At 42.9% G+C, this 14,616-nt stretch overlaps 1 protein-coding gene across 5 annotated transcripts in view; it reads right to left on the reverse strand.

The window, feature by feature from the left end:
- Nucleotides 1-13,429: 13,429 nt before the first annotated feature.
- Nucleotides 13,430-14,616, reverse strand: part of DCDC2 (doublecortin domain containing 2) — a 115,469-nt gene continuing 114,282 nt past the window's right edge. For all 5 annotated transcript variants that reach the window (XM_053246909.1, XM_053246907.1, XM_053246908.1 and 2 more), the window contains one exon: nt 13,430-13,928. In XM_053246909.1, the coding sequence (XP_053102884.1) occupies nt 13,824-13,928 (105 nt within the window). In that variant the 3' untranslated portion in view covers nt 13,430-13,823. The remainder of the gene's footprint in view (nt 13,929-14,616) is intronic.

Here is a 14,616-nt window from a genome sequence, read left to right on the forward strand (position 1 = left end):
TTTAAATGCCCTCCCCTCCAGATTTGGGTGGAATTCCAGGAAGACGACTCTTCTCTTTCTATTGGAGAAATACAAAAACCTTTCACATGCAGCTTACACGTGGTGAGAAACCTTGGTAGCTGAACAATCAAATTGAGAAGGGTAAACCCCTTTCCAACCCCCCTTTTCTGAGTTAAAAATCCACTCAAAGAGATTTGCAAAGAACAAAAAAACAAAAAGTAACTGTATTCAAAATACTACAGACTGTTTCCATCTAGTTACAGGTACAAATGCTCAGTTGATTACAAGGTTCCTTCCAAAAAGCACTCCAGCTGATATTGGAGTGGTACACTTTAAAAATCATGGTTACCCAATTGCAAAGAATATGGATTTAAGAAAATACAAAAGCATCTAGTTTACATAGACTCTTTCAATGCCCTAGCAGGATGGATGAGCAACAGCTATTGCTTAGTTGCATTCTAGGTAAAAACAACAATAGACTAGTTGCAGGGATATACAGAGCACATGAAAGGAAAAGAAAAGTCTAATGCAAACTGACTAACAAACTATTCCCTAGGCTAAACATCCAGAAGCCAAAAGCCCTGGCTTCCTTTCCCCTTGAACTCACCTCAAACTCCAGGAGAGAATTCAGGCTCCCTGCAATCCTGTCTCTCAAGGATCTGCAGATGTCCTTCCATGAGAGAACTCTCCAGGCTAGCAGTTGACCATGAGGCAGCAAAACTCCATTGCTCCTCACTAAGCCTTCTACCCGTCCTCTCACCTCCCGCCTAGCTGCTTCTGAACAAAGACACACTTCTCTTCCTGCCTCATGGCCCTCTAGGTCCCACCCGCTGTGTGCTGAGTGGCTGATAACTAGAGGTCACCACCTGTCAATCAGGACAGGGTACACTTCCGGCTCACTCTCTAGGGGAATGGAGGAATGGTTCAGTGACTGAGCACTACAGAAGCCCACAGGCAAAAGCTGAGGCCATGCCCTCTCTCTTGCTGTTGCTCACCTGCAACTGGCATTTATTTTATTATTTTATTTTTATTTTAACATTTATATCCCACTTTCCCTCCAAGGAGCTCAGAGCGGTATACACGGTTATGTATCTTTCCTCTGAGGCTGGAAGCGGCCTATAGCCACCATATTAGTAGCCATGATAGACCTGTCTTCCATGAATTGGTTTAAGCCCATTTTAAAGCCATCCATCCTAATGGCCATCACCCATTCCTGTGGCAGAGAATTCCATAGGTTAATTACACGCTGTGTGAAAAAGTACTTCCTTTTGTTGGTCCTAAATTTCCTGGCAGTCAGTTTCATGGGATGACCCCTGGTTCTAGTGTAGTGAGAGGAAGAAAAATTATCTCTGTCCACTCTCTCTATTCCATGCATAATTTTATACACCTCTATCATGGCTCCCCTTAGTCGCCTCTTTTCCAAACTAAAGAGCCCCACGTGCTGTAGCCTTGCCTCAAAAAGAAGCTGCTCCAGGTCCCTGATCATCTTGCTTGCCCTCTTCTGAACCTTTTCCAGCTCTAAACCAGGTCTGCACATGCATATCATGTTACGGAGCTTGCTTAGGTGTATTCAAAATGGCTGCTGTCCAGCTGCGTTTCTGCTTTCTTGTCTTCAAGGTAAGGTGTGTATGGGAGGGTGTCACAGCAAAACCCACCAGGCAGACTCCAAATCCATACCATTTTGATCCAGCCACTGAAGGTGAGTGTAAATAAAAATTCATCACAATGCTTCTGAACTACTCATGAGAAATTTAATCTGGCTGTCAACCTTTCTCTTTCTACCAGGAATAATCATAAAAAAGGTTTAGGCCTTTCCCTAAAAAACCTTTTTGGGCGCTGATGGTCCTCTCCTAGGAGTGAGTGTTGAAGTTGGGTGTTCAGGGCTCAAAAGACCATGTTCCAGTGTGTTGGAGTTCTAACCACTGAACATTATGGAATCCAATGCACAGCCTCATTTGTAGAGTTAATGTAGGTGGAGTGGAGGTTCCTAACAAAGGAGGCTGCACATCTGGTACGCATAACTTTTTATAACACATCCTTGATTCAAATTTCAATTTAGTCCTAAATTCACTCAGTGGCTCTAGACAAATCATTACCTTTCAACTAGCACCCCACCATCCGTAATGCAAGATAAACAGAATCAATCTATCTTAATAAAATCAGCTTACCTGAATCTGCCTGTCCACTGTGTTCAGAACAGTTGGGGCCCATATGTGATGTCAGAAGTGTTGTCGGTGGGAACATGAGAAAGAGCATTTTCTATTGTGATGCCCAGGATGTGGAAAACTCTGTCCTGAGACTTGCCCCCTTTCTGCCCGTTTTGTGTTTTCTAGACATTTTTAGTTTCAGCAGCTCTTATGTAATTATTTTTGTAGCTATACTCTAGCTTTTGTCATTGTGCTGCTATTTTTCCTTGTGTTGACTATCTTTTCTATTGTGATTTCCTTTTGCTTTTAATTTATCAGCCATTTTGAACAATTCATTAGGAAATGGGGAAATGGGATACAAAGCTTGGAGTAAATAAGGCCTGGTCCTGATGAAAAGTGTGATGGCCTTCTCAACAGAAGGAACTAGTTTAAAAAAATAAAAAAAACCACCACCAGCCTGCTATTTATTTCCATTGTTTTTGGTGGAGAAGCTACATCTTCATATTATCTTGTCAGCAAAATGTATTTTCCAGTGGTTTCCCCCAATATTGGCCAGAATCCCTAATCAATGGTATAATGAAGTGTGGCAGTGAAACTATGAATAACCTTCCAGCAGAGTAGAAGCTGTGGTTACTAAAGAATCTAGGGTTACTAAAGATCCCAGATTCTCTGTTATGCGGCCTCAGGATTGCCACTAAAAATACCTGAGAAGTCTTGGTTCAGACAAAGGTGGCTACATGATTCACACACGTTGTTTACTACTGCTACTGTGATGTTTTTCTGGCTAACAACATGAATTGGAGACTTCAAATTGCAATCTGAGCTCAACCATGAACTCAAGAGAAGGCTTTACACAAGCCACTATCTTCCCACCTCAGACTATGGAGAGCTAACCATGACTACGGCGACTAGAGGGAGGCATGACAGAGATATATAAAATGATGCATGGAGTAGAGAGAGTGGAGAGAGAGTGATTTTTCTCCCTCTCTCACAACACTAGAACCGGGGTCATGCCATGAGACTGAAGATCAGGCTATGTTGATCAGGATCAAGACAGGTTCCCCACCTATCTTAGATGCTAATCATGCAGGGCCTTATGGGGTTGCTGTAAGGATTACTGGATGTATGTGAACTGTGAGCTGCATAGGGAAAGTGCTATACAAATCATTATCATTTTATTGTGCTTTATAGCTACTATACAACTTGTTCTTGTTCTTTTCATGTACGTAGAAATCGTGTTTACTGTCGTTTTCCTTCACTGCTGTCAAGCCAGTCATGTGTGGGCAGCAGCGATGCAGGACACAATGACCTTTCCAATGTGAAGTTTAATTAAAGATTGTGAAGAGCAGAAATGTGACATTTCGAATCTTACCCTGGAGTTTGCAAAAGGACATTTAAAATGATGACTGCAATATCCACATCCTTTCCATCTCCCTTTTGATAACATTATTTCTGAAATCAGTGGAAATTACACCAATTTTTGGAACAATAAGCCATGATGTTGTATCTGGAAAAGCATTGTTTAGAAAAGGGCAAACACAACTGTTCTTTTGCAGCAGCCTTGCCGAGGATGAGAAATCACAATTAGAAAGTGGCTGTCAGTGGTTAATGAAAATATTCAAGGCTGAACCCTAATCACCCTTTTGCATTCAGTGGCACACAAAGGTGTGTTGGTGAGCTCTAAGCAAATATTAATTGGCTGCCACTCTTTTACTCCTCTATGTGTGTACACTTTTCAAAATATTCCTATCCTTCTGTACAAGTCTAACCCATCTATTGGACCAATGGTTCATTTGTCCCAGCTTCCTGACCTGGGTGTGTGTGTGTGTGTAATGATCTTACCACTGCTGCCTGAAATTGAAAGGGAGTAGAGGGTAGCAGAAAAGAGCAGCTTGAGGAAAGGCAAAGGTGCTAAATAGAATAATATGAGGCAAGCAGCCTTAAGGGTGAGGTGGGAAGGTGGAGAATGCTACTACCAAATACGGCCAAGGGCAATTGGGTTTCTATGAAGTGCATGAGCCACAATCCTAACCTTTCCAGTAATGGTCACCAGCCCTTCGTTTCCTTGAAGTCATGAAACAAGTGTCACCTCTGGACGGGGTGGGTGGGTGTGGGGGACTACTATAATTCTCAGCTGAGCATCTCATACCAACCTCTCATGCAGATTCAAAATGCTCTTTCCTCCTGGATTGGAAACCCCCAAAACATCATTTAACAGAAGAGCAATCACTTGTGCAATTTGCACCAAGATCAAATGTGGTATAGCTTGATTGGCAATCACTGCCTTTTTATCTTGTTTGTGTTCATGAACAAACTCTCAGGATGTTTGCATCTGGTGCTTCCCTTCTGATTTGCACAGCGATTTCACTCCAGCCATCTGGTTATTCTCTACGGGCTGCCTCGACCCCTCTATCTGCTTTTCATTCCCATACTACAGTGAGTCATTATAATTAAAGGCTGGAAAACACATTTGCCCTCTCTTCCTCAGTTGTGTGTCAGCAGATTCAGCTTTATGGATTTTTGGTGTAGCCCCAAAATGACCCGTTTGTTGTGCTGGAGTCTGCTCCCGTCCCACTCCCCACTATTCTCGTAGTGAAAGGAAGGAAGGAAGGAAGAAGGAAGGAAGGAAGAACTAGGTGAACAGTAGTTTAGGAACATACTAATGCTGGTACTAGTTTATTAATGATTAATAATGTACAGGTCTATCAATGTACATGAGAAAAATGCTCAGTAGAGAACAGAGAGAATTATGGCAGAGCCCCATCCCATTCCCCTCATAAAAGTGACACTGTTTCATGGCTTCAAGGACTGGTGAAGACCATTACTGGAAAAGCGATCAATGTACATGACAAACTTTTAGAAGCCAAAAAAGCAGATTCTAACTCTGCAGAACATACAAAGGGACAAACAAGATGTGGTGGGAGAACCACATTTGTTTATTTAGAAACAGAATCATGTTTATTAACAGTCCACAGACCTTCACCATACAGACATAAAAATGGATAAATAAAACTCTAAAATTTTATTTTAACCTCTTGCATACTGGTTAGTCCTGAATTATAGATGTGTATGTGTATGATATATGAGAGCCAGAAGACTGTAGTGGTTGAATTAGGACCAGGGAGACCCAAGTTCAAATGGCCATTCAGCCATGAAGCTCCATGGATGACTCTGGGCTGGTCACATATCTCTCAGCCTAGCCCACTTTGCAGGGTTGTTGTGAGGAGAAATGTAGCCATGCCCACCACTCTGGGCTCCTTGGAGGAAGAGCAGGATATAAATGTAAACATAAATAATATGTATGTGTGACTATATGAGAGGAGGCTTGTTTAGACAGTCAAAATCTAGAGATTCTTATCCCTTTCAAGACAGATAAGGAATTGTAAGGTGTTCAGCCACATCACTTTGCTGGTTGCCTTGTGTCCTCTGTATTTTTCTACGGAACTGTGAACTCTGCTTGCTAGGAAAACAAAAAGCACCGTACATAAAGATTCAGCCAGGTTTGAAAGCGGAGAGTCAAAAGCCCATTTTGTGGCCAGGGATGGAGGATGGTAGCAAGGCTGGTTCTGTGGTCGCAAACATGAATTGTCCCCTTTGATAAGCAGGGTCTGCCCAAGTTTGCATTTGAATGGAAGACTACATGTGTGAGCACTGTAAGATATTCCCCTTAGGGAAGAGCACCTGCGTGCTTGTTTGCAGAAGGTTCCAAGTTCCCTCCCTGACATCTCCAAGTTAGGGCTGAGAGAGACTCCTGCCTGCAACCTTGGAGGAGCTGCTATCAGTTTAGGTAGACAATACTGAGCTAGATGGACCAATGGTCTGACACAGCATATGGCAGCTTCCTATGTTCCAACATTAGTTCATGGCAAGGGTAAGATTTGAACCAGGGAAAGCTTGATTTGCAGCTCAGTTTCTCAGCCACTACACAACAGCAGCACCAATTCCTCTTCAGCAGCAGGCTTGTTTCCAATAGGTGGCATCCCAGCTGCAAAGGGTCTTGGATGATAAGGATTATCTGGACCCTTTTCAATCTGGCTTCCACCCCAGATATGGGACTGAGACTGCCTTGGTCGCTCTAGTGGATGACCTATGCCAGGAAGTAGACAGGGGGAGTGCGTCCCTTTTGGTTCTGCTGGACCACTCAGCAGCTGAGGAGATTTTACCCATTCTGGATGGGGTTGCACTCCCCTTGAAGGAGCAAGTACGCAGGCTGGGGGTATTACTAGACCCGGCTCTGCTCTGGAGGCAGAAGCCAGGGGTGCCTTTGCACGACTTCGGCTAGTGTGCCAACTGAGCCCCTTTCTTGAGAAGGCAAATCTGGCCAGTTACCCATGCCTTAGTCACGTCATGGTTGGATTACTATAACGCACTCTACGTGGGGCTGCCCTTGAAGAATATCCGGAAACTGCAGCTAGGGTTTTATCTGGAGCTTACCGATGGGAGCACATCACACCCATTTTGAAATTTTTGCACTGGCTGCCAGTTTGTTTCTGAGTCCAATTCAAGGTGCTGGTTTTGACCTTTAAAGCCCTTAATGGTTTGGGCCCGGGATATCTGAGGGATTGCCTGCTCCCAAGGTTTGCTGCCTGCTTGACGAGGTCATCTGAGGGGGCTCTGCTCCGGGTGCCGACAATGAAGGAGGCTCAGATGTCATGCACGTGGGACAGGGCCTTCTCTGTTGCTGCCCCCAGAGTCTGGAATGCTCTCCCAGTGGTTAGTCACTCCTCAGTCTCCATCACAGCTTTTAGAAAGCATGTCAAATCTGTTGGCGATTCTCTCTGGTAAGAGATACCCTTCTAGTATAGCAAAGTGCACAGAGGCACAACACAGCGGAGTCTGCCCAGGCATGCGTATATGCTAAGAGTAAAATAACTTGGAGCCAGTTCATAGTTTCGAATCAATATATGGAATATTTATTAGTGAACTCCATTCTGGATAGTAAAGTGGAGAGATAGGATCTCTAACCTAGCTAGCTAGCTGGATGCACATGGATGCATCTCTGCACACACGGTGCAGGGAGAGAGAGGAGCTTGCATGTTGCAAGGGAGAAGAAAAGGACAGAGAAGGAAGAGGAAGTGGCAAGGCAGGGACGAAAGGAGTGTCCCTGAGAGTAGCAATCTACATTCCAAAGGGATAGTGTCAGAGCAGTAGAGAAGGAATGGCCAATGTCTTGACCTCTCTAGCCCTCTGACTCACTAGTCTGTCCCCCTCTGTCATTGAGACATGAGGCAGCGCAGAGTCCTTCACTTCCAACAAAATCCTGGCTTTTTACCCAGGCTTTTATATGATTGTCTCTGCTGCTGCTCTTTGTACTTTGTATTGGTTTTTATGCTTGTGTTTTAAATTTTTTAATCAGACTTGTTTTATATTTTTAGTTTAATATTTTAATTGTGTCATGTTTACAATTTTGTTTTTAAATTCTGCTGTAAACCGCCTTGAGATTATTTAAATGAAAGGCGGTATATAAATTTAACAATAAATAAATATAAATAAGCACTCCTCTACGCTCACTCAGATGTATTTAAGCACAATCTCTCACTAGGGATAACTGGCCAACCTTTTCCAAAGGAACCAAAACAACAACTTCAGTAAATTTGTGTTTTCAGTTATTTGGAATTTCCTTGAAAATCAGTCTGCCACAGGATAAGAAATAAGCACTCTAACATCAAAAGGAACAAGGACATATGATTATATTTTTTATGTAATAAATCTATTGGACAGATTTTATGATATGTTCTCAACATATATTTTATTTAAAGTTTTTTTTAAAGTGGCCCACATATAGCAGAATGAAGCACATTTTTTGTGTTCAGCACAGTTTTGTGTGTGTCCAAACCCTGCCTGCACTGTGGCATAACAGCCCTGTTGTGCTGCAACTTAAGGTTGGGCAAGCATAGTTGCATGATGCAACATCCACTAGAAACAATCAATGTTGCTTTGCACAACTGCACATATGCAATTTTAGGTTGCAGGGCTGTTCAGCAACAGTGTGGGCGAGGTTTAGACACAGGCACAATGCTGAACCACCCATTTTGCTGCGCTGCATGAGGGCCAGTGAAGTTTGCATATTACAGCCAGAGAGGGCAATGCTGATTCCATTCTCCCACCTCATGAACAAACCAGCAAAAATAAGGGGAAAGATCATACAGAAGCTGAGCCACAGCCTGAATGGTTTTCTAAGGGCAAACTTTCTTTGAAAGGTTAGGTGCACTGAAGAAAAAGAACGGAGTATCTGGGGATGGCCAGAAGGGCATCTGCAACACAGTGAGGGTATTCTCATGATGACGGGAAAGCGGGCTAAGGGATCTAAGCCCACTTTCCAGTCATTGTGAGAACCAGAGGGCTCGCAGGCGAGCCCGGTGGTTCCCTGGTGGCTAGCCCACCAAAGTAGTCCTCCCCTTAGCCCAGGTTAGCGGAGCGAGTGCTCCGCTAACCCGGACTTCCTGATCATGTATTGCTGCAGCGCGGCTTCACGCCGCAGCAACACAAGAGGGAATCCCTGGCCGGGAGGCCGCAAGCAGTCTTTTAGTACATTTCACTTCCCAGTTCCTTCCCAGTCATGGAAGATGGATGGTCTACAATCTATAGACTATCATTTATTTCAAATATTTATATCTCACTCCTTCAGCACAATGCTGCTCACAATAATAAATCACAGTAAAATAACATTTTTTTCCAGACACACATGCAGCAAAACAGGATAAAACAGAAGGCTAAAAGAAACTGGATTCCCAATTAAAACCAAGTTTAAAACCCACAGACCATTGGCACAGACAGCAAGTTTAAAAATGCTCAAAATCTATTCCGTGCTGCGTTAGTTTACCGCAAACTGTGTTTCTAGAAATTGACGCCCTAAACAAAACAAACAAAACAAAACAAGTATACTTCTGCACTAATTGAGCTGTCCCGGTTACTCACTGAGGTGAGGAAGCAGAATCCAGGTATTGCACTCATGGATCTTTGGATCAGTCAGGGGCATATATTTCACGTACCATCCTTTCACTAACATGCTCTGTTATTTTTATATTTTAAAATAAAATAGCTCTAGTTCTTTTAAAGGAAATATGTGTAAAAGATTATGAACCAGTCTATGTATTTTGTAGAGCATCTCCTTTTTCTCAGATCAGGACCTGATGGACTGATTTTCTGTCACAAACAGAAACTGTATTAAAAATAAAAAAAATCTTGACATAAGTATCCTGTTGTAATTATTCAGGAATGATTCACATGATCAGTGTGTACAGTATGTATTCAGCTGTTCTTTGTTCATCTGTTTTTATGGAGAGGACGGTTTCAGCTTAGTCACTGAACTGTGATTGTGGTGAACAGGTCATCCATTCATCCGAAACACAGATCCCTTTTAAAGAAGGCTTTAAAACCCTTTTAAAGAAGGCTTGTGATGGCACAACTGCTGGACTCTTTTAAAGGTTTGTGATGGCACATGACACTGTGATCTTGGCTGGTGGCAAATTATCCACAAATTTCATTACAGTACAAGTTCACAAAGGAAGAGGTTGGGAGTCTACACATATAGTGCTTGTATGTGAACTGATCTTCACTGTCACCTGGCACTAAACATTTTCAAAATAAGACTTGCAGCTTTGGGATAGGTCTTGAATTTGCATATATTGGTCTGAGAAATCCACTACACTGGAGGTGACTAAAAACAGACATTGCAGAGAAAGTCCCACTTAGAAGGCATGTTCAGTACATATGCATGTGCTATCGATAGGAAGATGTCAAGGAACATGAGAACTCTTGACCTTGGAATATTTTCATGCATGTTGTAGTCTTCAAATTGTTTTATCAATATTGCTACTGGTATTGCAAATAAATGTACCAAAATGGACTTATGTATCTGCAGTGAGCTTCCCCACTAATTCTAGCAGAGTGATCAACATTGTGCTGATTATAGAAACGGTAACATCAGAATGAGTCGTTCTAATACTAATAGTGATATATAAAACTATACAGAGAAAACAACACAGTCAGTGATAATGATTTGTCAAAGATATGTATGGTGCAACTTATTGTGTAGTGAAATGATGTCATGCAGTGAATCTGTACAAGGTGTGTTTGTTTCATGTCAAAGATTACTACAAAAGAAAAATGCATAGGAATCTTATTTGTAAATTTTAAAGGAGCCTGACTCCTTTAAAAGGAGCTTAGAGTGAGTGGTAGCAGGCAGTGGTAGCAGCCTTTAATGTTGTACAGCAGTAACAGTCCCTTTACATTTTCTCATAACAAAAAGGTTGGGGACTAGGGGAAAATGTAGCTACCCCATTCCTCTGTTTATACAAACATACAGTGAATGCCATTTGTGATAACATAGCAATGGAAGACTAGGGAATCTGAATAGAGTCTGGCTGGTAGACTAAGCATGCTGAAAGATAGGTCTGCTTTCAAGAACTGCAGTGCTGCACTCATAGAATTTGAATCCTCCCGAAAAAGCAGAAGATGATCTATATTGGGCTCTAGTTTTTAAAAACTGACCTGTGCCCATGCTAGAACAACAGGGCAGAGAAGACCAATATCTATGTTAGTGTAATATCAGAGAGTATGGCATTACACTGGTCTTGGAAGTTCTGAACATTTTTTTTTTTTTTAGGTTTTTCTATTCGCGATAAAAACTATCCCCAATGATTCAAACTTCCCTTGTATCTCACAAATAAGCCACCATTGTACTGAAGTCACAGGCTTGAAACATTTGCTTAAGGGCTTGCTTAATAAGAGCACACAAATTCACAAATGCACCTGTTTAATTCATGTCTTATTACTTGATGACCCACAGCTGAATGTGTGTGCTGCTTCCATTGAAAAGTATTGTGTTTGAGGTAATGTGTCCATGTCAAGTATTTGCATGCACAATGTTTCACGTTTCCTCCCTGGCATCTCCAAGAGCGGCGGGGGGAGGAGAGCGGCGGGGAATGTGCAGCGTGCGCATGTGCAGGGAGGCTTTTGAAGACATTTGACAAGGAACGGGATTAGGGGCGGCAGGAAGGTACCCTGCCGCCCCAAATGCTTACAAAATGGGGAGCGCTGGAGGGGGGAAAGTGGCGGCAGGGGTAAGTAACCCTCCCCCACCCTTAAAGAGCCACCCTCCACAGTGTCGGACCGTGGAGGTGCGGGTCTGTGCACATCACTATCGCTATCCCCAGGCAGCTGTTCTCCTGAGAGCTGCCACGCATGGGATTAGCAACAGGTACGTTTAGGAGGATTAAATATATAGATTGTTTTAATTGTGTTTTTAATAGTTTTAATGTTTTAAATTTTAAATTGTTGTAATGTTTTATTCTTTTTAACTGTTGTTTTTATTGTTTTGTTGTAAACCGCCCAGAGACTTGCGTTTTGGGTGGTATAAAAATGTGTAAAAAAAAAAAAATTGTGTTACCAAGCCAAAAAAGGTTCAAGGTAATTGAATTATTTATCAGAATCTATGAACCAAAATGAGGAATCACCCTATTAAAAAGCAACAAGGGGAATAACTAATTTTAACAGGAGTAAGGGCTACACATTGTGTTCCCACAACCACCACAGACCAGAACTGATCAGCCGAATTCCATAAAATCAATTCATAGATCAGAAGCCTGTATGAAGCTCAGCCTACACAAGCACCACTGAGATGTTAGTGTTTGGAGCACTCCCTGCACTCTGGAAGATCAGAACATGTCACTTACCTTTAGCAAAGTCAGTGTTTCCAATCTTATGGAGCACTTTTGGAATGCAGGGAGTGGTCAAAACACAAATGGTTCTTAGGGGTGTGCATGGAACCAGCAAGCCCGCTTTGGTTCGAGTGCGAACTGAACTCGAACCTCACTGGACCAGTTCAGTCCGGCCCCCATCGAAACCCACCCCCCAGTCCAATTCGGTCTGGGGGGGTTCACGTTTGCGGGGGGGAGTACCTCTAGACCCTTCAGGGGGCTTCCAAAAGGCTGCAGTGGGGAAGGTCCGTGAAGGTTCCCCTCCCCCTGCCGGCCTCGATTATCACTGCTGTGGCCCATAAAACCATACTTTTTTGCCCATTCCTGCCTCTGTTATTCAGCGTGACGGTCATTTTGCCTGCCGCCGCACATGTTCAAATGACCTCTGCAAGGCCCTTGGCTATGCCAGGCCTCACAGAGGCCATTTGAGCACGTGTGGCGGCAGGCAAAATGGCCACCGCGCCGAATAACAGAGGCCCGAACAGGCCAAAAAGGATGATTTTACAGGCCGCGGTGGTGATAAACAAAGCTGGCGGGGGGAGGGGGAACATTCACAGACACACACACACCCTGCAGCCTTCAGGAAGCCCCCTGAAGCGGTTAGAGGTACTTTTTTTTTTTAATTTTAAAAAATTAAAAGAATTCGTGAACTGGTGTGGGGGTTCGGTTCTGGTCTGGACGGAATGGGGTGTGTGTGTTCGGTTTGACCCCGAACCGAACCCAGTCGCACATCCCTAATGGTTCTTGCCAACAGAGTGCATGCAAAGGGAACTGGGGGATTTCACGCAGGTTCCAGCATGTCCCTGCAGTCCTTCCTTATGTTTTATTAGTCATGATGTCAACCACCGAATATGCCTGTTTTGTTTGAGCTCAAGTTTGAGCCAATAAGAACACAATTTGCAAGCTGATGTTATTTTTTAGTAACATTTTCCCATATATATTATCCAGCTACAACATTGTGGTTGGATAAGTGCCAAGTTTAAAATGTAGAACTCTGGGCCTCAAAAAATATAGCAGATTGCCTTGACTGTTCTGTTAGTAGCCGGTGGCCAGTTCTATAGGGGCTTTTTTGGACTTAAATGGATCTGGCATGCACAGAACAAAATACCAGGATTGTGCTAAAAGCATTTTGCATACAATCCTAAATATAAGATCTACTGAAGTCAATTAAATAAGACCTACTGAGGTCAAAGAGACTTGCTTCAAAACAGATGAATACCAGATGGGGCTATTAAAGCACAACAATATAGTATAACTATTTGTATTATTGAAACTACCAATGGATGTGGTAGATGTCCATCTTGTGGCTACATACTATCACCCAATCCAGGAATCTGTTCCAGACATAAGAGCTCCACTCAGCACATGGAGCTCATCCACTTGCAATGGCTCCCCCTTTCATTTCAATGAAGGGAGCAGATCCGCATCACATCCCTTTGAAATGAGTGGAGTCGTCTGAGAGTGCAAGCGTCACATGTCTTCAGCAGAGCTCACTGACAGCTCTGTATCAAGGCATTATTTCTGTATAAGATGAGAATTTGGCTTCTACTCCTAAATTAGATCCAGGAAATAAGCCACAGCTCATATTCATAGATATTTATTCAGCTATAAAAATATTACAGATTTTCCATCTTTAAAAAAAATCACAAAAATAATCTTTCTAAATGAACTGCTAACCACTTCTTTTGTGAGCATACATAGGGGCTAGTTCAATATTCAACATTCTGTTTATTAAGTTTTCCCTAGCATTCACATAAGGGAAAGACCAAATATTGGGACTATAATTCAGTTTTCTTCTTAATAAACATTCATATAATCAACTAAGTACTGGATACCACATTATTACATCAGGACTCAAGAGGGGAAATTCCACCTTATTGTCACATTATAAATTAATCAAGCTCAGAAAAAGATGCTCTGCCTTCCAAATATAAAATTCTTCATTTTCTGCGAACCTAGGTCCTTTGAAATAGGTCTATGCTACTGCAGCGTACTCATTGGTTTGTTCATTTTTTTCACTTTCCTGTGGACTGGTAATGGTGACTCTTGGAGCTGAAGGTTTTTCATAATTGGAATCAGCCTAGAGGGGAAAAACAAACACAATTGTATGCTAACTTGTCACATGGCAAGGATTTTTTGGCTTTTGCATTGTGTGCAACTGATCAAGCAGGACTGTACAATTAGTGACCCATCAAGTAAAAGCAGTAGGGAAGTGCTGAAACACAATTCGGCTGTTCAAATTTCTGAGACCTGCCTTTCCATTTGAGGGCTTATACAGCCCCTTTAAAGCAGACAGCAGGTCCGTACCTGCTCCTCCTCCATTCACAGCCATTGCTGCCATCCCAGCACACCCCCAAGCTATGCCTGCACACTGGTGGGGTGACTCCCAGTTGCCCCTGTGTGGCACTGGCACACATTGCCTCTGCACATGCGCAGAGGCCATGTGCATGGACAGCAAACATGGCCACATGAGATGCTTGTAGCCTGAGAGATACTTGGCAGTCCCAGGTGGACAGCACAACCAGGAGGCTTTCTGAACCCCTTTTAGGTCACCAGACACAGCTGGTGAACTGTGTTCATCTTGGGTGGGACCAGCAAGAAAGCAACTAATCCACAATATGGTTGCATAATCAATAGCAGAATTTCCCCCACTCTACATGAAAAAGTTGGTGGGTTAAGAAGTCAGCATTCCTGATTAGTTTGCACAGCTGAGGGGTCTCCCTTAAGGTGTAGAAATAAAGCGGGCTCAAAGGGGCTCAAAATTAGTG

The sequence above is a fragment of the Hemicordylus capensis genome, chromosome 4 (genome assembly GCF_027244095.1).
Source record: "Hemicordylus capensis ecotype Gifberg chromosome 4, rHemCap1.1.pri, whole genome shotgun sequence".
Lineage (NCBI taxonomy): Eukaryota > Metazoa > Chordata > Lepidosauria > Squamata > Cordylidae > Hemicordylus > Hemicordylus capensis.